Consider the following 24,926-nt stretch of genomic DNA (forward strand, 5'->3'; position numbering starts at 1 on the left):
TATTTAGTTCCACTCGCTCTCACTCTCTTGCTCTTTCTCTTTGTCTGGCTGATCCTCAGTGCTTTGCAGATAAAACCATATTGTATTTAAAGTCAGAATGAAAAACAGATAAAGAGGAAGTCAAAAGAAGTCAACATGTTAAGGCTGTTTGCATTTGGAAGTCATGTGTGGGGTGATATTTGGTCTAATTCTCACAAAACTATCCCTCAGTTTTTTCTACTCCGTTTTGTAATGAGAATCAATAATGTATACTAGGACATTAGTAATGTCATATTCAATCCGCTGTCGTGGCTTTGTCTCTTCATCTTCAGTTCAGTCATCCTCTAAGTGGAATTCATTTAAAAAAAAAGAAAAGCAATTTTATTCTATGTAAGACAATGTAATGAATTTGCTGTACATTGGGTTCACTCTGAATAAAGACAGGGGAAATCGATGCATATTCCATTACCTTAACTGACTTACGTCCATTATTGTCCTTGTGGAGCATCTTATCAGTGGTGTGGTACAGTCTCTGGGCAAGTGCTTACATTGTGTACTGGACCGTTTATTTGAATGAGAAATACCCCCTTCTCCCCCTTGGTTATCACCATTGGTCATTGGTGTGTGAATGTCTCTGTATGTTGTGTAGTTTGAGGATTGGGAGCAGTCGTGTAGTGTTTCTGTGGATAGGACGTTAGGGTCCAGTGTTTGTTTATTTGTGTCGGTGTGAAAAGCGATGGGAGAAGAGGATTGAGTATGTGTGTATGTGAACGACTGAACAGGGAGTAGAAAAGCGCTCTGTGTTTATTTGTCTAAGTCTGTGTGAATAATGAGTAAAGATACGTGTGTCTGGGTGAATCATTTGGATCTTTTGTGTTGTCTTTAAAGTTCATGTTGAGGAGATGTTCATCATTAGGTGTGCTTGCTGAAGGCAAAGCACAGCTCTTGATTTCTTACATACTCCTATTATTATAATTGGATGACTTTAGCCCGCTCTAAAGCCTAAGCGATTTTCTCTATGAACACGAAACCAATTTCCAAAACGTACAGACGGCCCCAACTTAGATTGTCTGAGAAAACATTTTTGAAGGCATTTCTACTTTTGAAAATGAGCTCCCAATACATTTCAATGGGGGGAAAAAAGGGGTCATAGACTTCAATGGTAAAAATAAATAAATAATTCTCTATGTTCAGGCTATTCTAACATCAAATTCTTTAAGATCTTTATCACCTATAAATATATAAAATGTACTTAAAATGACTCACCAACGCTCTTTGATTGTTTTATATCCCCTAGAACCAGTGTTCTTCTGCCACCTGCTGCTGAATGTCAGATTTGAGGGAAGAGAGGGATAGAAATATGAGGATTAGGGAGACATAAGAACAAAGAGGAAGAAAATAGTCAATGGAAGTGAAGAGTTCACTCTTGACGTTAGTACAACCACCACCACTACCAGTGAGTGATCCCTGTCATACCCACTCCAGGGGTCTTTCCACCGGCCACCGACCACCACTTCCACATCCTCCCCCTCCAACCTCTTGTCTGTCAGAGCTTAACATTAGCCTCACATCCAGCTCCAAACGTCTGTGTTTGTTTAACTCTTTTCCTGGCAGCTGTGGCGATCTGAAGGGGTTAGGGGTCAGGCAGGCCAGCATGAGGGACAGGAGGCCTGATCAACCTCTTCAGTCACAGCAGGAGGAAGTGTTGACCTCTCTAAGGGCGTGTCAGCACCCTTCAAAGCACAGGAACAACTCTGTGATGATGCAATGACACCTCCGTCATTGTCATTTCCTCCATTCAAAAAATACATATGAATTGATTGGAATCAAAGTAAAGAAATCAGAATGTTAGGTTTATTTACTTTTCTAAGTATTCACTTTAGGAAAGGCAGAGAAGGTAAAAAAGGAAAACACCTGAAATCAAATGTCAAAACACACTGTTGGATAAAGTAAAAGCACTATTAGCACAAAACTTTAAAATAACAGGTACCTCAAACATATTGACAGGCATAAAGACAAATACATTTTCGCAGGAACAATCATTGTATAGTTGTAACTGCTTCTTGAACATAATATACTAGTCTGCTGTTAGCATCATGTAATGTTGTACCGATCCCTAAGTAGACACATTTGTCAGACAGTGCATTGTCAAAAAAAACAACAACATCTAGATTATTGCTCACTTGTAGCTGTAGTTACTTTACCCATGGCAACTAACTGCTACGGTATGGTTATGTGGTGTTCACACTTCAATACAGATTTGAATTAGAAATCCATTTCTGAGTTTCTCATAGTGTCTATGTACCATAGTACCAACATTTATGGAGAAATGCTCCTAGGCAGCAGTGAGAGAAGTTCTGAGAGTACCTGAAGGTTGCTTCTTAGAGCACAAAGCTGGCAGTCTGACTACAAGTGAAGATCTCACTCTGAGTACTACATATTTTCATACAGAGAAACATGGAAACACACATTGACATCCAAAGACACCACGGCACACACAGACACACACACACATTTTGCTCAAAATGTCATCAACATATTTCCCATGGAATGTGAAGAGTCCATTTAACACACATCTCCTTCTTCTGTTAAACTTCTTTCAGGATGCAGGGATTCCTTCAACCTCTGTGTCGACTCTAGAAGATCCCAGGCAGCAGGCGATAGGGAACTGCATCCGTGTAGCGCTTCCAGTCTTTGCCGTACTTGCTGCTGCAGCGATGCTCGTCTCTCACACAGCGGTGCACCAGCAGGATGGTCATGTAGACGATGTAGAAGTAGGGATGAATGTGGCCGAAGCCGCAGGCTGCACAGTAGGCCAGCGAGCCCATCAGGTCGCCCGTGTAGTTGAGGTGGCGTGCCACGCCCCAGAAGCCGGAGGTCATGAGCTTGCTGTGGTGCAGGCCGCCGTCACCCGAGCGGTAGGCACACTCAATGAAGGTGGGCTTCTTGCCCCAGACGGAGCACTTCCCCTCGGTACGGCGGAACAGGTCCTTCTGGTGGTTGGTGGAGCGGAAGACATAGTAACCCACCAGACCCAAGAGGAGGACAGCAGCAGCATGGGCTGTGGAGAGCTGGACTGGGTTGTACACCAGGTACAGGCCCTGTAGAAAGAGACATGATGCCAAACATACAGTATGATGTCTTGGCAGTTGAACGGAAAACAAGAAAGACTCCATAACAGCTACATTTAACTCAGGGTGTATAATCGAAGCGCATCAACTCAACTACAATTTCCATGACTTATTCATATTTTTGCAGTGGCTTTTGTGTTGGGTGTCTGACTAGTTTTGTTTTTTTACGATGATGTGGCTTACCTGCAGCGTGTAGAGGAAGGGCAGCCACACACAGTCTCCCCATCCCAGGTACCAGCCAAAGTGGTCATGGCAGATGTCAATCGTCTTCAGGTACCATGCCTCATTCCAGAAGAAGTCGAGAACATAGATTGCCTGGAGGAGTAGCTATTACATTAGTAGCCATTCATTGGAGGTAAAGCTTGCCTAAACTGGTTCAGTCAAAGCTACCACGCTAAGGTCTAGTTTAGCTAGGTCACTCGCTAACATACACTGCCATCTAGTGGTAAAGGGAGAGGAGTGTCTCACCTGTAGCACATTAACCAGGATCATAGAGTTGGTCACATAGCCATAGAGCTCCTGCTGTTTGGCTGCATAGGAGAGGTTGATTAGAGTCCAGGCAACAATACCAGGTCTCCCGTTGAAGAAGAGCTTGAAGTCGAACCATTTCCCGATGCGGGGATTGAACTCAATTCCCATCATGTAGTTATAGAAGACGTTGCCTGTGAATTTGCTGGAAAATGATAAAGGCAATTCAGATTAAATAGGCCCAAAGTGACAAGTTTGAATGAAATATAACATATTATTGGACGCATCTAGTCCTCACCAGTCCTCGGCATTGGTGGGGAAGAGGTAGGCCTTGACAAAGGCAAAGGTGGACACAGCATAGCCCAGTATGTTGGTGCACCACAGCAGTGGGATCCAGTTGTCGAAGATTATGGTGGGGGAAAACCAGTGGAAGTGTTGAGCGTTGGAATACCACAGGGCATGGGTGATCAGCCACGACTGTAAACCGTTGATCTCATACTTGTTTATGAGGCCTATGAGAGAACAAACAATGTGGGGTGAAACCAATGACTATACGACATATATGAATGGACAAAGCCATCGATCAGGTGACACTATTCATTCCTATGTGAAGACTCAATAGCGCATTGAAGCTGTTGTTTCAGATGGCGTCTCATGGAGACAACGTGCGCAGTTTGAGCTACTCCTGGAAGTGGCATTGCAGGCTAGCTAGGTGCTGCCCTCTCTCATTGAGTAAATCAGGTTGAAGGTCGATCGGGGTACTGTAGGCTACCATTTTTTTGTTTTGAATTTTACCCCTTTTTCTCCCCAATTTTGTGGCATCCAATTGTAGCTACTATCTTGTCTCATCGCTACAACTCCCGTACGGGCTCGGGAGATACGAAGGTTGAAAGTCATGCGTCCTCCGATACACAACCCAACCAAGCCGCACTGCTTCTTAACACAGCGCGCATACAACCCAGCCGCACCAATGTGACGGAGGAAACACTGTGCACCTGGCAACCTTGGTTAGCGCGCACTGCGCCCGGCCCGCCACAGGAGTCACTGGTGCGCGATGAGACATCCCTACCGGCCAAGCCCTCCCTAACCCGGAAGATGCTAGGCCAATTGTGGGTCACCCAACAGACCTCCCGGTCGCGGCCGGGAAGATGCTAGGCCAATTGTGGGTCACCCAACAGACCTCCCGGTCGCGGCCGGTTACGACAGAGCCTGGGCGCGAACCCAGAGTCTCTGATGGCACAGCTGGCGCTGCAGTACAGCGCCCTTAACCACTGCGCCACCCGGGAGGCTACTGTAGGCTACCATTGGCAGCTAAATGATCCTTATAACTTTGTCTGTGTGTGTTTTTTTTTAAATGATCTATTCAAGGACATAAATCTTGTGTATAGAAGCAATTATTGGTACCATTAACGGTCTAGATTTTGGGGGGGAATTTACACATTACGATTGCCCTTTTTTCATTCACTACAATGGGGAATCATGTTTTCTGAAAACAATGCCTGCAGTACCGTGGTCAGGCTTGAACTTCTGTGGCTTCAATGAGAGGGGGCAGTAGTTCTCCCGGGTAGAAAAGAGCCAAGTGTTTGCAGACGACAACACTCAACACTATTGTGCACATAAAATATCTGTAAATATTAATAGAAACCCATCCTTCATGCAAGAAATCTCCAAAAACTAAAATGTTCTCTTCTCAGGTGCCTTACCTGCTGGGGTGCGAGCTCCATCCTGAACCCCACCAGCATAGCCAGGCAGGAACTTATGAGTGATATCAGGAACACACATGTAGAGCACCACCTGATGGAGAAACAGTGTCATTCCACAGAACTCCCATCGTTGAAATATTCTGATGCAATAAACCATAATAAAATGTCATTTACACACACGGCCCTACATATGGCCTTACCTGGAAGGAGACCCAGACGGTGTAGATCTGAGCAGCGGTCCAGGTGAAGGAGGGGGCCTTTTCCCAGATGGAGCGCAGGGTGGCCTCTCCACTGTAGAGCTCTACCAGGGGCTGGCTGACCGAGCACTGGTATTGGTCACACACCATGACGAAGAAGAACACCAGGAAGGGGGCTGTGCACAGCAGCAGGATCACAGCGCTCAGAGAGAACCAGTCCACCTCCCTAACAGAATGGTAGGTGTGGAGGAGATGGGGGAAATAACATACAGAGTTGTAATGGTGAAAATGCATAATCATTGGAGCATTTATAATAATTCATCATTCCTGAAAATGTTTCCGTAAAAATGTTTTAATAAAAAAAAACACAAAAAAAAAACACTTGATAGCCTACTGTAATTTATTTGAGAGTTGTTATTATTAGGCTGTAGATCTAATCTAACATAAACGATATGGGCCGAGGACTTTGCCTTGTGGTGTACTGCCAACTTTGCTAGAGTTCACTTTTAAAGATAAGCATGACCAGTTTATCTTACAGGCTCATTTGAAAACCACTGATTATATGACAAGAATGATATAGGCCAACATTTCAGTGACTGTCTGTCCATGTAGTGACTGTCCATCAGTGGAGGCTGCAGAGGGGAGGATGGCTCGTAATAATGGTTGGAACAGAGTGAATGGAATGGCATCAAAATACCATGCCACTTATTCTGCTCCAGCCATTACCACGAACCCATCCTCCCCAATGAAGGTGCCACAAGCCTACTGTGTTGTCTATGTACAGCACAAATCAACATAAATCCTGAGAGCCTAGTTTTTCCTTTTTTAAATAATTCCGTAGTGAATCCATTCGCTAACCTGTGTTTTGTATAAGGGCTACAATAGCAAAAACACGTACAGTGGCAAGAAAAAGTATGTGAACTATTTGGAATGACCTGGACTTCTGCATAAATGGGTCATACAATGTGACAACATTTCTCAACAATAGACAAACAAACAGTCTGCTTCAACTAATAACACAAACAATTATATGTTTTCATGTCTTTCTTTCTTTCACACCGTGTAAACATTCACAGTGCAGGGTAGGGAAAGTATGTGAACCCTTGGATTTAATAACTGGTTAAACTTTCTTTGGCAGCAATAACTTCAACCAAACGTTTTCTGTAGTTGCGGATCAGACCTGCACAACGGTCAGGAGGAATTTTGGACCATTCCTCTTTACAAAACTGTTCCAGTTCAGAAATATTCTTGGGATTTCTGGTGTGAGCCGCTCTCTTGGGGTCATGCCACAGCGTCTCAATCGGGTTGAGGTCAGGACTCTGACTGGGCCATTCCAGAAGGTGTATTTTCTTCTGTTGAAGCCATTCTGTTGTTGATTTACTTCTGAGGTTTTGGTCGTTGTCCTGTTGCATCACCCAACTTCTGTTGAGCTTCAATTGGCGGACAAATAGCCTTACATTCTCCTGCAAAAATGTCTTGATAAACTTGGGAAATCACTTTTCCGTCGATGATAGCAAGCTGTCCATGCCCTGAGGCAGAAAAGCATCTCCAAACCATGATGCTCCCTCCACCATACTTTACAGTTGGGATAAGGTTTTGATGTTGGTGTGCTGTGCCTTTTTTTCTCCACACAATGTTGTGTGTTCCTTCCAAACAACTCAACTTTAGTTTAATCTGTCCATAGAATATTTTGCCAGTTGCGTTATGGAACATCCAGATGCTCTTTTGCGAACTTCAGACGTGCAGCAATGTTTTTTTTGGACAGCAGTGGCTTCTTCTGTGGTGTCCTTCCGTGAACATCATTCTTGTTTCATGTTTTACGCATCGTAGACTCGTCAGAGATGTTAGCATGTTCCAAAGATTTCTGAAAAATCTTTAGCTGACACTCTAGGATTCTTCTTAACCTCATTGAGCATTCTACACTGTGCTCTTGCAGTCATCTTTGCAGGACGGCCACTCCTAGGGAGAGTAGCAACAGTGCTGAACCTTCTCAATTTTTAGACATTTTGTCAAGCCGTGGACTGATGAACATCAAGGCTTTTAGAGATACTTGATGTAACCCTTTCCAGCTTCATGCAAGTCAACACTTCTTAATATTGGGTCTTCTGAGATCTCTTTTGTTCGAGGCATGGTTCACACCAGGCAATGCTTCTTGTGAATAGCAAACTCAAATTTTGTGAGTGTTTTTTATAGGACAGGGAGCTCTAACCAACATCTCCAATCTCGTCTCAATGATTGTACTCCAGGTTAGCTGACTCCTGACTCCAATTACCTTTTGGAGGTCATTAGTCTAGGGGTTGGTTCACATACTTTTTCCAACCTACACTGTGACTGTTTAAACTATGTATTCAATAGAGACAAGAAGAATACAAGAATTTGTGTGTTATTAGTTTAAGCAGGCTGTGTTAGTTGAAGATCAGATCTAATTTTATGACCAATTTATGCAGAAATCCAGATAATTCCAAAGGGTTCACATACTTTTTCTTGCCACTGTGCGTCACTTTTTAACTTATTTTAGTGGCAGGGACCCATAACCCAATGAAACCTGGAATAGACATATAATGGAAATATAATGTGTGGGTGATGGAAGCTTGTGAACTGATTCAAACTGGTTGTTTATTTTCCCCAGTCAAATACTTTATTTCCTTTTCATACTACCTTTGTCTACTGAAGATTAAGCAGGTCCCCACACACAATCTTGCCCAATATTTTGAGCAGCTGCCCTCCCCAAAGAAATATAAGGTCCCACTGTTCAGCAAGAATAGGAGCAGGGCAAGTTTCATTCCGACAGCCTGAACAGTGGGACATAGGACAGATGTAGGTCCAATGGTCAGACAGTAGGCCACAGGGACTGTGCATATGTGTGCATTAACTATGACATTTCCAGTGTTTTCTGTATTAGGTATTTATGTGCTGATTTCACAAAATTAATTTCCATATAAATGGAGATTAAAGATGGAATCCGCAGTTGGGGAAACAGCGCCACTGTCTGCCCCAAAGCCGTTTTTGTTTTTCTTTGATGAAGCAGAGGTGGGGAGTGTACAAGAAATCGCAATACATGTGCTGCTGCTCTTTGCAGTAACTACATTGTTGCAAACAGATGTGGCAGTTTCACCATTAAGGATTGCAGCTTTAAGTATATCATATCATAATCAGTCCTGAACCAACAGACAGTGAACATAGTTACATGTGAACCCAGTTACCCGAGTAGAGCATTAATGACTATAGGCCTACAGTAGGTCAGCTTCATCTTACCATGCTCTTCCCCACTGCCCTGCAGGTTCCTCTGTTGTCTCAGACGCCCCCCCGTTAGAGCTGAGCCTCTGGCGCCTCCGGGTGGCCTCCATGGCCACTGCAGAAGACATCTCTAGAGAAACAGAGAGAGAGAGAGAGTAGAGAGTCATGGTAGTGACCAAGACATAACAGACCGACTGTACCTTATAGCCAATAAGGTCATGTGGGATATCAAAGGACATCTGGTGGCCTTTGAGGACCTGACCTAAAACATTATGTGATGGTGCTGTACATGACACATGGTTAAATATTATTGGTAAACCTTTAAGGATCAAAAGTTGATTACACAAGGCTGCATGGGGTGTGTGTCCAAGAGTGATAATGACAAGCCAGATGGCTACTATTTGATGCACACAGGATGTTGTATAATACAGATCAAAATGTCACAAATCTTTTGGTCCCAGTGTGGTAAAGGCCTACAGTTTGTCTGTTTGACACATGCACAATTCCAAAGGTTTATGAATAGACATGAGCATGATCATTCTACAATGAGAGGTTTTAGCACAACACAGTTGTGTATGTTAGCAAATCTAATGCAAATGTTCAAACATATCAAACACACTGGAAAAATGTGTACGTACACTTTAATAAGACCATAACTGCATATGATTACTCCATGGGCTCAAAGACACCATTAGAACCAAACAAACTGTTTCACCCCCATTATTAAACTACTTCTAATGTTGCTCATCCCCTCCATTAATATAAACATGTATGCATGCATTACTTCGTCGCTTTTGTTAAAAGTGTCTGCTAAATGGCATATATTATATTATTATACCATACATCAGAGGTAGGGCCTACACGTGTACTGTAACAACCCACAGAAGGGACAAAGCAGACACACAGGGATAGTAATAGCAGGTCTCTGGGTATAGGTCATGTTATGTCAGCTGAAACGTTTTTGGACTAAATCCAACATACAGATAAAACGATAATGCTGAGGGGAACACATTTTGTACGTAGTTGACAACAGCACTTTCGGCAGAGTGACGGCTGTCACACATTCACATAGACCACTCAAATATTTTTGTATACAAGACTGATTGAAGTAAGTAGAAGGTGAGTTTCATAAAAAGCATAGACTTCATTCTCCACCCTTTTAACGTTACTTAAAATTACTGATAGGCCTACAACAAGCGTCAGCTGCTTTTATACCCGATTATTGAATAAATACCCGCAAGTCCCTGAAATTGTATTGTCAATAATTATGTACGAAATATAGACAACGGATCGAATGAATAAATAGACAATAGATAGAGGCTCTCACAAAACAATTGATAATAAATTGCCTAACGCTGCCATAACGCACCTCCAGAAAAAGCCATAACTCATATGGACAATAGATAATGCATAATGTCGAGGATCATAGACGGAAAAATAACATAAGCATTATAAGCAGACATTGAATTTCAATAGGTCTGTCTAAAATATAATTTCGTAGGCTACTCACCAACTTCTAGGACCTATGGGAAAACTCTTGGACCAGATTGGTATGATATAACGAATAAAAGGTTCTATATTAACAACTCTGCCCATATAATAAATGCGTGCGAACGTACAGCCAATAACGTCTCAGTAGGGTACGCGCCGCACTGCCATATCGACCTCTGATTGGATAACACTGATCTGAAGCCACGAGCGCCTGATGAGCTCATGAATAGTTGGGCCATTAAAAATAATACATCCACATTCAATAAACCGACAGACCCAAATAAATCCTCAACATATTTTGAACCAATAAGTGGACAACATCACACAGTCACACTGTCTTCATGATGACAATATCTGCATACAGCTGTCATATGATGATGATGTAGCTAAAATAAATACAAATATTTATAGATTAAATAGTAGGCTACTTTTATATTGTATTTTTTTTCATGAAGTCGCAACTTTACACAACATGTGAAGTTTGAGATCTACTTTTCATCTTGGTTTCCACAATATTTTTTATTTATGGAAGCATCAACATTTTTAAGTCTGAAATATGGACAAATTTTAAAACATATTGAAGACGACCGGTAGATCTACTCAATACAGGCATCCTAATTTTGTACAGAAGAGGCACAGCAGCTTGTTGTATAAATAAGTTCCCTGTCTCTTTAATAAGACATACGAGGAGGAGGGGCAGTATAAGCAAAGATTTGTATCCCTAAACCAAGATAAACTACAGCCTGTCGTTTTAAATGGTTCATAGTGGGCAGAACAAGCATGGAGGTGGGCAGGGCCAATAACGAGTTAGGGAGATCCTATTGGCGCGTTCTAGCAATGTTGTGAAACTTTGTCAAAGGGTAAAGTCTACAAAACCTTATCCACTCTGTTCGTAACATATTTTTTGGGGGGGAACTGTATTGAGATAAAATGATGAGAAAATTAGCACAATATCGGCCAAAATCCATAGCATTCCATCTTCTCCCACTGCCGGCCACTCGGGTTCCGCTCACTGTCATATTTGGTACATTATTTGAGCGAGTGGAAAAGCCACTCGGGTGCTTCACATTTATGCTTCCGGTGAAATATCTGTCTCGTTGTTCTATCTGTGGTAGAGGTTCCCGGATCGAAGTGACACAATTCCAACTTAGATATTTTTGAGTCGAGTGTTACGGTAACTCATTTGAGAATTTAAACTAAGGTTTCAACGTTTGAATATCAACAAGGCTACTTTGTTGCACCGTTTTATGAAATGGGGCGAAAGGTTATATTAGCTACGTGCTCCTTGAATCAATGGGCACTAGATTTTGACGGAAACGTAGAGAGAATACTGAGAAGTAAGTCCGAATAAAATAATTGAGAATCACACTCTGCAAGCTTCTCCGAAGTTAAAATCGTCGAATTGAAGATGCATTGTCCATTTAACTTAAACTGTAGTGGGTTCATATACAGAGCTGTTTAAAGGTAATATGGTGTGTTGTAATGATTTATAGACATTCCACTTAGAAGCCTGGAGTATACTATACTAGGCAACTTGCTCTGCGGGAATAGCATGCAAGTCTTGCAATCAGGACTCTGGACATGCCATTCATTTTACTAATGATATCTTTCTCATGACTAGGTATCGCGATAGCCAAGTCTCAGGGGGCTAAATACAGACTGGGACCAGAACTGGAAATATGGTATATATAATCTACATCTCTTTCATCAAAGTTGTGATTGTTGAGTACATTACTGTATACAGTATGTAGACTAGAACAAAAATGCAGCTTATTAGACAAATGTATGTCTTTGTTTGTGTTCTTTTTATTTGACTCCTATAAAGCTCTGTGCATTTGCATATAATAAGCATCCTACATTGCCATGCATGCTCTGAATTTCCATGAACTCTCCCTCAACCTCCTCTCTTTCTGTCCCTGGTCATCAGTGGGTATGGCTGTGCAGACCACTTCTACGAGTCAGACACCCTGCTGCACTGCTTCCAGGTACTCGGGAAGCTGCTGGAGTCACCTGTCACCCAGGACATCATCTGCGATGTTGGCATGTCAGTCACACTTCCCACAAGCACTTCAGCTCGGTTGTCCCTCTCTTTGCCTCCTGGACTATCATACCCCACTAAACAGTGTATGTTGTAGTAAGATTTCCGTAACCTGTGGCTAATGTTCTCCATGTCCCCCTCAGGCCCATCATGCATCATAATGTTCGGTATAACTGCAGAGTAATTTTCCTCAACGGGTAAGTCTCGGAAATAAGCAATTCTGCATTGATGTAGGTTATGTGCATTGTCAATAGTAAGTAGGTGTAATTGTTCACAATTCTTACCCACTTTTTAAAGGAAAATCTTGTTGATCCGACCCAAGATGCTGCTGGCCAACTATGGAAACAACCGGGAGTTCCGCTGGTTTTCACCATGGAATAAACTCAGGTAAGTGATCAACATTGAATCTGCACAAGAAACCCTTCCTTCTGAACATAATGATAATACTTTGATAAACAGTGAAATTAGAGAGATTCTCAGGTACTTTTGTAATACTTTTTAGCCAGTAGTTCGGAAAGTAAGGCTTACGAGCCAAAAGTAGTCTCAGAAAATTGCATACTATGTCACATATGTTCAGATATGTGCACCATGTCATTGCTCTCACTCTGCTGTGTGGGCTTCTTGCTAGTTGACACTCAAATGGCGAGGGGCTGAAGGGGGAAAATGTGGGGGAAATGGTGCAGCACAGCTTCCAGAAAACAGTTGCTTTCAAACTAGGGATTTCGTGGCTAATTGAAGTAAGACAGTACTTCTGCTCATATATTATGCATATATGAACTACACATGAAGACTTCCGGTCCAAAGTGAGAGGTTTAAAAAATACTTGGTAGTCGCAAAAGTTCCGGAACATCTTTAAATGTTTAGGTCAAAGCAGATTTGGTACGTGGAAAAGGACACAAATCCATATTTTTCACATCACACGTAATAACATATATACGCATTTTGCTGCACCTGTCAAAAAAACTGCAAATCTCTCTACGTGACCATTAAACTTCGATTTGAACATGGCATTATTGTGTTTGTCTGCCACAGACATGTGGAGGAGTACTACCTGCCCAGGATGATCCAGGACATGACAGGACAGGTAGGATCCATCTCTCTCTAATGGCAGGGTGTTGGTATGCACTAACAAGGATCAGTGATACGAGGATTATTTGCACGTTTCTTCATTTAAGGGGAATCTGCACCACTAATATACAGTACCAGTCAAAAGTTGGACACACCTACTCATTCAAGGATTTTTCTTAATTTTTACTATTTTCTACATTGTAGAATAATAGTGAAGACATCAAACCTATGAAATAACACATGGAATCATGTAGTAACCAAATCTAAATATATTTCATTTTTGTTTCTTCAAAGTAGGCATCTTTTGCCTTGATGACAACTTTGCCCACTCTTGGCATTCTCTCAACCAGCTTCACCTGGAATGCTTTTACAACAGTCTTGAAGGAGTTCCCACATATGCTGAGCACTTGTTAGCTGCTATTCCTTCACTCTGAGGTCCAACTCATCCCAAACCATCTCAATAAGGTTGACGTCAGGTGATTGTGGAGGCCAGGTCACCTGATGCAGCACTCCATCACTCTCCTTCTTGGTCAAATAGCCCTTACACAGCCTGGAGGTGTGTTGGGTCATTGTCCTGTTGAAAAACAACTGATTGGCCCACTAAGCGAAAACCAGATGGGATGGCATATCGCTGCAGAATGCTGTGGTAGCCATGCTGGTTAAGTGTGCCCTGAATTCAAAATAAATCTGACAGTGTCACCAGCAAAGCACCATCACACCTCCTCCTCCATGCTTCACGGTGGGAACCACACATGCGGGGATCATCTGTTCACCTACTCTGCGTCTCACAAAGACACAGCGTTTGGAACCAAAAATCTCACATCCACCGGTCTAATGTCCATTGCTCATGTTTCTTGGCCCAAGAAAGTCTCTTCTTCTTAAGGGTGTCCTTTAGTAGTGGTTTCTTTGCAGCAATTCCATGAAGGCCTGATTCACGCAGTCTCCTCTGGACAGTTGATGTTGAGATGTGTCTGTTACTTGAACTCTGTGAAGCATTTATTTGGGCTGCAATTTCTGAGGCTGGTAACTCTAATGAATGTATCCTCTGCAGCAGAGGTAACTCTGGGTCTTCCTTTCCTATGGTGGTCCTCATGAGAGCCAGGTTCATGTTTTTTGCGACTGCACATGGAAACTTTCAAAATTCGTAAAGATGTCTGCTTTGACTGACCTTCATGTCTTAAAGTAATGATGGACTATCGTTTTTCTTTGCTTATTTGAGCTGTTCTTGCCATAATATGGACTTGGTCTTTTACCAAATAGGGCTATCTTCTGTATACTACCCCTACCTTGTCACAACACAACTGATTGGCTCAAACGCATTATGACGGAAAGAAATTCCACAAATGAACTTTTAAGAAGGCACACCTGTTAATTGAAATGCATTCCAGGTGACTACCTCATGAAGCTGGTTGAGAGAATGCCAAGAGTGTGCAAAGCTGTCATCAAGGCAAAGGGTGGCTACTTTGAAGAATCTCAAATATAAAATATATTTTGATTTGTTTAACACTTTCTTTTAGTTACTACATGATTCCATATGTGTTATTTCATAGTTTTGAAGTCTTCACTATTATCCTACAATGTAGAAAATAGTAAAAATAAAAACCCTGGAATGAGTAGGTGCGTCCAAACTTTAGAATGGTACTATATATGTGCAGCAATCAATAGTATCATCCATTTAATGTGATCGTTAATGAAATTCCTTTCCATTGTTCTGTCTCCTGAAGGACACTGTCCCCTTTGGTGACTGCGTCCTCTCAACCAAAGACACCTGCATTGGGAGTGAGATGTGTGCAGAGCTGTGGAACCCTAGGAGGTACATTCAATGAAGAGTCTCAAATGAAGGCCTTTTCTTTTCAAAACATTACTCAATTTCTGTAATGAGTTGTGTAAATACTGTGTGCCCTTAGTTATTTGTGTAATGGATCGAAGGAGAGCTCAAATGTTTTTGAGCGATGAAGATTGCATATGTGAATAAATATATACTGTATGTGTGTTTTTCTAGTAAGCTACGGTATGTAATGATGTATGTGGGAATGTCATGTGCTTGGCAGCCCCCATGTGGACATGGGTCTGGACGGCGTGGAGATCTTCACCAACTCCTCAGCCAGCTACCACGAGCTACGCAAGGCAGACCACAGAGTGAACCTGATTAAATCAGCCACCATGAAGGTGATCGTACACACACGAACGGACGGACACATGCATGAACACACGCGCATATTATACAGCCCTTCAAACTCAACTCTGGACCTGGAAGCTAGTTCCACAGCATTTTTTTAATTGTTCCCCTCTAATCAGGGACTGATTTAGACCTGGGACACCAGGCGTGTGCAATTCATTTTAAGGTAGAACAGAAAACCAGCAGGCTCTGGACTACGTAGGGTAAGAGCTGAGTACCTCTGTTGTGCAGTATGTTTAGTGAGAATAGAGGTACTGCATGTTGCCTGCCCAGTAACCACTTGGAGGCACTGTTTTGTCATTATAATACTGCTCCATTTCATACATTTGTTTTGCCTGCATAGTAATGAAGTTGGGCGATTTCTGATATTACAAGTGTGTTGTTTTGCACAGAGTGGGGGGATCTACATGTTTGCCAATCAGAAGGGTTGTGATGGAGACAGACTCTACTACGATGGTTGTGCCACGGTGGCCATCAACGGGGACATTGTGGCCCAGGGAAGACAGTTCTCCCTGGATGACGTGGTAAGGACAGGTTAAACATAACAAAATGTACATGTGAGAAGAATATCTTACAGCCTATTATTTCACCCTCACTTCACACACCAGGGTGAGCTGTGTTTGATTATATGGGTTGGCCAAGTCAGCATGTTGTATAATGCTAGCCATTCCCGAAGTGAACTCTTGGACTGTGTGTGTGTGTGTTGCAGGAGGTTGTGACTGCCATTCTGGATCTGGAGGATGTCCGCAGCTACAAAGGAGAGCATTGCCACCCACATGTGGTGAGCTGACACCTCTCTTCAAAACAGGACACTTTTTACTTCTCAGAAACGGTAGGTGTGATTCAGAAACACATTACTCCCCAAGTTAAACTAGCCACACAAGGGGAACCAGAGGTAATCCTGTTCAACGTTCAACTCCCCAACCCAAGGCTCTGTCTCTGCCCGGTGTCGTCTTTCCTCCCTACACTGGGTACACAGAGAGAGTCCCTTCAATTATTGACTCGGACTCAAAATAGCATGCCGGTTACATTTGAAATGTCACATGGTTTGCTGATATGTCCTCTGCTCCACTGTGTCCAGGAGTATGAGCACAAGCCGTGCCATCGAGTCAAAGTGGACTTCTCCCTGTCTGATTGTGAAGATGTCTACCTCCCCACTCACCAGCCCATTGAGTGGCAGTTCCACACTCCTGAGGAGGAGATTAGGTATGGCACCTCCTGACAAAGACTGTGATCACAAGAGTGTTGTGTGCTTTATATGCTTCCCATAATAAATAGTAGCTATTTTTGACTCTCCCTGTATTTAGTTTTTTTCACCATGGAATCATTGGAAACCGACAGCAATAGCAGTCTACTACACATTGGATTCAGGAGCTTGGCATGTGACATTAATTTACCCTGACTGCTCCCTTTGTGTCTGAAACTGAGCTGCCTGTCTTTGGTGGAGCCAATCTCTGTCTGAGAGAAGTTAACTAGAGAAACACATTTTTTTAAAGCTACTTTCCAGATCATGTGACTGCCCACCTCTTTACAGTTTACACATACATACCCTTCCATTCAGGTGACAAACAGCACAGGGCCTTCAATCTAACCTACAATTTGACCCATGTCAAATACATGCACATGCGTGTCTGTGTGATCTTGTCTTTGGTGTCTTCAGCCTGGGTCCAGCATGTTGGCTTTGGGACTACCTGAGGAGAAGTGGTCAGGTGAGTAGTGCTATATTTGGTTTAAATGATGTGTAAATGTGCTTATGCGTACCTGCTTATTACTGATTATTGGTATTGTCTGTATCTCTATCCATAAACACTCCTGTTATTCCCTGCTCCAGGCTGGTTTCCTCCTGCCTCTCAGTGGTGGTGTGGACAGTTCCTCTACAGCCTGCATTGTCTACTCCATGTGTGTGCTGGTCTGCCTGGCAGTCAGAGATTGCAGTGAGTACTGGACTGGATACTGGGGTGCCAACAGGCCCATAGTGTTTTGTTGTGTGACACAAAAGCACATGGCTCCTATTCTAAAGTTTGACATTGCATTCAGAGTTTGTCACTACAGCTTCAGCTTCTTCTCTCCCTGTATCAGACACCCAGGTGCTGGAGGATGTTCAACGGGTAGTGAGTGATGTGTCCTACACCCCCCGGGACCCACGGGAGCTGTGCAGACGCATCTTTACCACCTGCTACATGGCCAGTGAGAACTCTTCAGAAGGAACCCGTAACAGGGCCAAAGACCTGGCCTCTCAGATTGGCAGGTGAGCGTCACCGGCCCCATCATAGTTGGGCAGTTGCAGACTAACAAACTAGAACACAATGAGACTCACATCTGTTATAAATCTCACCTTATGCGTTTCTTCTAAAGTTATTTTTCTTTTTTATTTATCTTGTTTATTCAGCTCACACATGAACCTCAACATCGACATGGCAGTGAAAGGCATGCTGGGAATCTTCTCCATGGTTACGAGAAAGTGTCCCCAGTTCCGTGCTAACGGTGGAAGCACAAGAGAAAACCTTGCCCTACAGAATGTGCAGGTGGGTTGAGTGTCAAGGAGTACATTGTTCAGGTGTTACGTGAAACACTTCAACAAAGCAGAAACCCGTTATTGCAAAATGAATTTAAAAAATGGTTTCTGAGATGAGCAGAGCTTTTCCCCTCGCTTGCATTTCTCTTTAATCGCACCATTTACTTGCATTTTCACACATGTTCACCACAATCCTCACACTATCATGTTCCAGTTAAACGGTCTGATCTGAGTAAGCAATTGTGTGGTGTGTGAATTGTATGAAACCCTTATCCACTGTCCTGTCCCTTCCAGGCCCGAATCAGGATGATTCTGGCCTATCTCTTTGCTCAGCTCAGTCAGTGGGCTGAGGGGAAACCTGGTGGCCTCCTAGTCCTTGGCTCAGCCAATGTGGATGAGAGGTTAGTGAGTACTAGAGAATGTCAATGTTTCTCTTTTTATTTATTTTTTATTTTTTAACTATCTGCTTCAGTCCAACAGAAAAGTACAAAAAGTGTATGATCCCTCTCTGTATTTGACCTACACCTCAATACCCCTCTATTCTGCAGTCTCACTGGCTACTTCACTAAGTATGACTGCTCTAGTGCTGACATCAATCCCATTGGAGGCATCAGTAAGACAGACCTAAAAAGCTTCCTGCAGTACTGTGTCGAACAGTTCCAGCTCACCGCCCTCAAAAGGTGAAGCACGCTGCTCTGCAATCCCGTCTTCTTCTCTGGGACAATACAAAACAGTCACTATAATGTCAGGAGACTCACCATGTTGGCAACTGTCTTTATGTCCTCTGTAGTATCATGGCTGCACCTCCCACTGCAGAGCTGGAGCCCCTGAAGGACGGCCAGGTGTCGCAGACTGATGAGGTAACGAGTCAGCATGTCACCTCAAGTGGAGCCAGATGTGGTCTTGAGCCCTCTGATTATGTTGATCGTTGTGGGTGTGGGCCAACCACATACGAAGTGACAACTTATTTTTCTTCCGATTTATTTATTTTCCTCACATACTGTGCACACACTGCTATGACTGACCGTTCTTTATACGTATTAAGAAAAGTTGACATTTCAGACTTACAGGTGAAAGTCATACCATAAACCCTCAGCTCTATTCAGCTTGACTACTGTTGTTATTGTCCCGCCATGTTTTTCTTCTGTGACTGTGTGACTCAACTTCCCCTGTCTATATATATATATACCACCTCACAAGCTTGGAAAATTAATGTCTCTTCAGGGATGTCATCTGCGCACATGGTTTGTTCAGTTATGGTGTAATCTGACCTCTTCCTTATCCCTTGCTGTCGTCCTCTCTCTGTGTCCCCCCTCTCATTAGTCTGATATGGGGATGACATACTCGGAGCTGTCTGTGATTGGTCGGCTCAGGAAGATCTCCAAGTGCGGCCCGTACAGCATGTTCTGCAAACTCATCCACATGTGGAGGGAGGCCCTCTCCCCTCTACAGGTCACTCTACACCTCTGTATCGCACACCATTTACTATCTCAATGATAGTGTTCTGTGTCACACAAAGTCTACATGTTTACACTGAGTGGACAAAACATTAAGAACACCTTCCTAATATTGAGTGTCGAAAGCGTTCCACGGGGATGCTGGCCCATGTTGACTTCACTGCTTCCCACAGTAGTGTCAAGTTGGCTGAATGTCCTTTAGGTGGTGGACCATTCTTGATGATCACGGGAAACTGTTGAGCGTGAAAAACCAGCAGTGTTACAGTTCTTGACACAAACCGGTGCGCCTGGCACCTACTACCATAGCCCGTTCAAAGGCACTTAAATCTTTTGTTTTGCCCATTCACCCTCTGAATGGCACACACACACGATCCATGTCTCTCAATTGTTTTAAGGATTAAAGGTCCTTCTTTAATCTGTTTTACCCTTCATCTACACTGATTGAAGTGCATTTAACAAGTGATATCAATAAGGGATCATAGCTTTCCCTTGGATTCCCCTGGTTAGTCGGTCATGGAAAGAGCTGTTCATAATGTTTTGTACACTCAGTGTACGCTATCTATTTCTATGATTTGAGAATAACACTTCTTCTGACCATTTGACATTTCAGGTGGCGGCCAAAGTGAAACACTTTTTCCAGATGTATTCTGTGAACAGACACAAAATGACAACTGTGACACCATCCTACCACGCTGAGAGCTATGGCCCCGATGACAACCGCTTTGACCTCAGGCCCTTCCTCTACACTCGCTGGTCCTGGCAGTTCAGAGCCATTGATAATCAGGTGGGGATCCGACAGTCAACATGACATTTTGTTTTATTTGACCTTTATTTAACTGGGGAAGTCAGTTAAGAACAAATTCTTATTTACAATGACGGCCTACCCCGGCCAAACCCTCCCCTAATCCGGACGACGCTGGGCCAATTGTGTGCAACCCTATGGGACTCCCGATCACGGCCGGTTGTGATACGGCCCGGGATAGAACCTAGGTCTGTAGTGACGCATCTAGCACTGCGATGCGGTGCCTTAGACCGTTGCGCCACTCAGGATATTAGTTTTTTTACTGTGGATCTCTCACATTTGGTTGTTCCCTCCTCAACGGCTTTATCAGATTTGATTTAATCTCACAAGAATTGTGAATGTCCACGGAACATGGTAAATTACACTGCCTGCCTGGGAGTACCCCAAGCCTCGATCCTAGGCCCCACGCTCTTCTTATTTTACATCAACAACATAGCTCAGGCAGTAGGAAGCTCTATCATCCATTTATATGCAGATGATAGTCTTATACTCAGCTGGCCCCTGCCCGGATTTTGTGTTAAATGCTCTACAACAAAGCTTTCTTAGTGTCCAACAAGCTTTCTCTACGCTTAACCCTGTTCTGAACACCTCCAAAACAAATGTCATGTGGTTTGGTAAGAAGAATGCCCTCCTCCCACAGGTGTTATTACTACCTCTGATGGTTTAGAGCTTGAGGTAGTCACCTCATACAAGTACTTGGGAGTATGGCTAGACGGTGCACTGTCCTTCTCTCAGCACATATCAAAGCTGCAGGCTAAAGTTAAATCTAGACTTGGTTTCCTCTATCGTAATCGCTCCTCTTTCACCCCAGCTGCCAAACTAACCCAGATGACCATCCTTCCCATGCTAGATTACGAAGGCATCACTTGAGAGCCCCCTTACGGCAGGTAAGGGGGCTCTCAAGCGGCTAGATGTTCTTTACCATTCGGTCATCAGATTTTCCTTATAGGACACATCACTGCACTCTATACTCCTCTGTAAACTGGTCATATCTGTATACCCCTTGCAAGACCCACTGGTTGATGCTTATTTATAAAAACCCTCTTAGGCCTCATTCCCCCCTATCTGAGATATATACTGCAGCCCTCATCCTCCACATACAACACATGTTCTGCCAGTCACATACTGTTAAAGGTCCGAAAAGCGCACACATCCCTGGATCGCTCCTCTTTTCAGTTCACTGCAGCTAGCGACTGGAACGAGCTGCAACAAACACTCAAATTTGACAGTTTTATCTCAATCTCTTCATTCAAAGACTCAATCATGGACACTCTTACAGACAGTTGTGGCTGCTTTGCGTGATGTATTGTTGTCTCTACCTTCTTGCCCGTTGTGCTGTTGTCTGTGCCCAATAATGTTTGTACCATGTTTTGTGCTGTTACCATGTTGTGTTGCTACCATGCTGTGTTGTCATGTGTTTGCCGCCTTGCTATGTTGTTGTCTTAGGTCTCTCTTTATGTAGTGTTGTCGTGATGTGTGTTTTGTCCTATATTTATATACAGGGGCAAGAAAAAGTGTGTGAACCCTTTGGAATTGCCTGTTTTTCGGCAAAAATTGGTCGTCACATTTGATCTGATCTTCATCTAAGTCACAACATTAGACAAACATAGTGTGCTTGAAATAATAGCATACAAATTCTTGAATTTTTCTTGTCTATATTGAATACATAATTTAAACATTCACAGTGTAAGTTGGAAAAAGCATGTGAAGCCCTTGGCTAATGACTTCTCCAAAAGCTAATTGGAGTCAGGAGTTAGCTAACCTGGAGTCCAATCAATGAGATTGGAGATCTTGGTTAGAGCTGCCTTGCCATCTAAAAAACAAAATTTGAGTTTGCCATTCACAAGAAGCATTGCCTGGTGTGAACCATGCCTCGAACAAAAGATATCTCAGAAGACCTAAGATTAAGAATTGTTGACTTGCATAAAACTGGAAAGGGTTACAAAAGTATCACTAAAAGCCTTGATGTTCATTAGTCCACGGTAAGACAAATTGTCCTTAAATGGAGAAAGTTCAGCACTGTTACTACTCTCCCTAGGAGTGGCTGGCCTGCGAAGATGACTGCAAGAGCACAACACAGAATGTTCAATGAGGTTAAGAAGAATCCTAGTGTCAGCTGAAGACTTACAGAAATCTCTGGAACATGCTAACATCTCTGACGAGTCTACGATACCTGAAACACTAAACAAGAATGATGTTCATGGGAGGACACCATGGAAGAGGCCACTGCTGTCCAAAAAAAAACATTGCTGCACATCTGAAGTTTGCAAAAGTGCACCTGGATGTTCCCCAGCGCTACTGGCAAAATATTCTGTGGACAGATTAAACTACAGTTGAGTTGTTTGGAAGGAACACACAACCCTATGTGTGGATAAAAAAAGGCACAGCACACCAACATCAAAACCTCATCCAAACTGTAAAGTATGGTGGAGGGAGCATCATGGTTTGGGGCTGCTTTACTGCCTCAGGGCCTGGACAGCTTTCCATCATCTACGGAAAAATGAATTCCCAAGTTTATCGAGACATTTTGCAGGAGAATGTTAAGCTATTTGTCTGCCAATTGAAGCTCAACAGAAGTTGGGTGATGCAACAGGACACTGACCCAAAACACAAGTAAATCAACAGAATGGCTTCAAGAGAAAAAAATACGCCTTCTGGAGTTCTGACCTTAACCCGATTTGAGATGCTGTGGCATGACCTCGAGAGCAGTTCACACCAGACATCCCAAGAATATTGCTGAACTGAAACAGTTTTGTAAAGAGGAATGGTCCAAAATTCCTTCTGACCGTTGTGCAGGTCTGATCCGCAACATCAGAAAATGTTTGAGGTTATTGCTGCCAAAGGAAGTTAACCAGTTATTAAATCCAAGGGTTCACATACTTTTTCTACCCTGCACTGTGAATATTTACACGGTGTGTTCAATAAAGACATGAAAACGTATACTTGTTTGTGTGTTATTAGTTTAAGCTGACTGTATTTGTCTATTGTTGTGACCTAGGTGAAGATCAGATCAAATTGTATGACTTATTTATGCAGAAATCCAGGTATTTCCAAAAGGTTCACATACTTTTTCTTGCCACTGTATATACACTGCTGTTCAAAAGTTTGGGGTCACTTAGAAATGTCCTTGTTTGTGAAAGAAAAGAAGGAAAAAATTTTCCATTTTTAAAATAACATCAAGTTGATCATAAATACAGTGTCGACATTGTTAATGTTGTAAATGACTATTGTAGCTGGAAACTGCTGACTTTTAATGGAATACCTACATAGGCATACAAAGGCCCATTATTAGCAACCATCACTCCTGTGTTCCAATGGCATGTTGTGTTAGCTAATCCAAGTTTATCATTTTAAAAGGCTAATTGATCATTAGAAAACCATTTTGCAATTATGTTAGCACAGCTGAAAACTGGCCTTTAGACTAGTTGAGTATCTGGAGCATCAGCATTTGTGTGTTCGATTACAGGCTCAAAATGGCCAGAAACAATTAACTTTTTTCTGAAACCCGTCAGTCTATTCTTGTTCTGAGAAATGAAGGCTATTCCATGCTAGAAATGGCCAAGAAACTGAAGATCTCGTATAACGCTGTGTACTACTCCCTTCACAGAACAGCGCAAACTGGCTCTAACCAGAATAGAAAGAGGTGTGGGAGGCGCCGGTGCAGAACTGAGCAAGAGGACAAGTACATTAGAGTGTCTAGTTTGAGAAACAGACGCCTCACAAGTCCTCAACTGGCAGCTTCATTAAATAGTACCCGCAAAACACCAGTCTCAACATCAACAGTGAAGAGGCGACTCCGGGATGCAGGCCTTCTAAGGCAGAGTTCCTCTTTCCAGTGTCTGTGTTCTTTTGCCCATCTTAATCTTTTTTTATTGGCCAGTCTGATATATGGCTTTTACTTTGCAACTCTGTCTAAAAGGCCAGCTTCCCAGAGTCACCTCTTTATTTTTATATATTTTTTTCCGGCCCCGCAGGAGGCCTTTGGGTAGGCCGCCATTGTAAATAAGAATTTGTTCTTAACTGACTTGCCTAGTTAAATAAAGGTTCAATAAAATAAATATTATTATTTCATACACAGGTGTCCAAGATGGAGGTTGGGAATGACTACCACGACTAAGGCTCATCCCAATGGCAGAGCAACATCCCAAAGAACTCATCTAAACTGTGACAATAAACACTGTAGTGCAACTCCAAACACTCTTACTGTACAGTATTCTAATTTCTGAAAATAGACCTAGGCTATTGATTGATATTATAGACTCTAACAAGGAAGGGTATTCAAAATAAGTATTTTGTGTCAGTGGTTCAGCATGATGTGCAATAATTATGTTGTCGTTCTACATGCTCTAGGCCAGCTTAAACTGGTGGTCAAAAGGAGTAACAATGTCTTGTTAAAAATATTCACAACAGTCTATTCTCTCAGGTTCAAATACAATACACTTGTTCATTGAAATAGTGATGTACAGCTTTACTATAAAACACGTCTTTATCTTGTTTTGTACTGTTATCAAATATGTGTATAACATGAGCCTAAGTGGTAACATTTACTACCAAGGAAGTGGCCAAGCGAAAACGAGTAAGTGTGAAACGTCTTCTAACGCACCACTTTTACTGGCGCGTAGAAAGCTGCTGACTAACAAAATAGAGAGTAAACTACCACT

The 24,926-nt window shown here is 42.7% G+C and overlaps 2 protein-coding genes across 3 annotated transcripts; one reads left to right on the top strand and one right to left on the bottom strand.

Annotated features, from left to right (window-relative positions):
* Positions 1-1,811: 1,811 nt before the first annotated feature.
* Positions 1,812-10,308, bottom strand: LOC115113560 (7-dehydrocholesterol reductase). The gene is made up of 8 exons (XM_029641344.2): positions 10,226-10,308; positions 8,734-8,845; positions 5,482-5,704; positions 5,282-5,372; positions 3,877-4,090; positions 3,579-3,783; positions 3,294-3,425; positions 1,812-3,080 (listed from the first exon to the last, which is right to left on the bottom strand). The coding sequence occupies exons 2-8, from the start codon at positions 8,841-8,843 to the stop codon at positions 2,616-2,618; spliced, it is 1,440 nt and encodes a 479-aa protein (XP_029497204.2). The 5' UTR covers positions 8,844-8,845; positions 10,226-10,308; the 3' UTR covers positions 1,812-2,615.
* Positions 10,309-11,298: 990 nt separating this feature from the next.
* On the top strand, positions 11,299-24,759 carry nadsyn1 (NAD synthetase 1). Of its 2 annotated transcripts, none has more exons than XM_065013020.1 (21): positions 11,299-11,543; positions 11,828-11,888; positions 12,134-12,250; positions 12,388-12,441; positions 12,542-12,631; positions 13,277-13,328; positions 15,037-15,125; positions 15,364-15,481; positions 15,884-16,015; positions 16,201-16,272; positions 16,573-16,697; positions 17,152-17,200; positions 17,323-17,425; positions 17,571-17,739; positions 17,881-18,016; positions 18,301-18,407; positions 18,555-18,686; positions 18,797-18,866; positions 19,330-19,458; positions 20,074-20,247; positions 22,304-23,205. In XM_065013020.1, exons 1-21 carry the CDS (start codon positions 11,459-11,461, stop codon positions 22,355-22,357), a joined length of 2,118 nt encoding a protein of 705 aa, XP_064869092.1. In that variant the 5' UTR covers positions 11,299-11,458; the 3' UTR covers positions 22,358-23,205. The 2 variants fall into 2 exon arrangements, with proteins under 2 accessions (XP_064869092.1, XP_029497206.1); XM_029641346.2 differs by lacking the exon at positions 22,304-23,205 and adding an exon at positions 24,344-24,759 and having other exon boundaries at positions 11,301-11,543.
* Positions 24,760-24,926: the final 167 nt, after the last annotated feature.

This window comes from Oncorhynchus nerka, linkage group LG28 (assembly GCF_034236695.1).
Source record: "Oncorhynchus nerka isolate Pitt River linkage group LG28, Oner_Uvic_2.0, whole genome shotgun sequence".
Classification (NCBI taxonomy): domain Eukaryota; kingdom Metazoa; phylum Chordata; class Actinopteri; order Salmoniformes; family Salmonidae; genus Oncorhynchus; species Oncorhynchus nerka.

Bases quoted from the DNA above. Each gene is read 5' to 3' on its own strand.
- LOC115113560 (XM_029641344.2), bottom strand. From the start codon at position 8,843: ATGTCTTCTGCAGTGGCCATGGAGGCCACCCGGAGGCGCCAGAGGCTC. The intron at 5,705-8,733 runs GTAAGATGAAGC...CCATTCTGTTAG, and splicing joins GGGCAGTGGGGAAGAGCATG to GGAGGTGGACTGGTTCTCTC. The intron at 3,784-3,876 runs GTGAGGACTAGA...ATCATTTTCCAG, and splicing joins CCCACCAATGCCGAGGACTG to CAAATTCACAGGCAACGTCT.
- nadsyn1 (XM_065013020.1), top strand. From the start codon at position 11,459: ATGGGGCGAAAGGTTATATTAGCTACGTGCTCCTTGAATCAATGGGCA. The intron at 12,632-13,276 runs GTAAGTGATCAA...TGTCTGCCACAG, and splicing joins TCACCATGGAATAAACTCAG to ACATGTGGAGGAGTACTACC. The intron at 18,017-18,300 runs GTGGGTTGAGTG...TGTCCCTTCCAG, and splicing joins TTGCCCTACAGAATGTGCAG to GCCCGAATCAGGATGATTCT.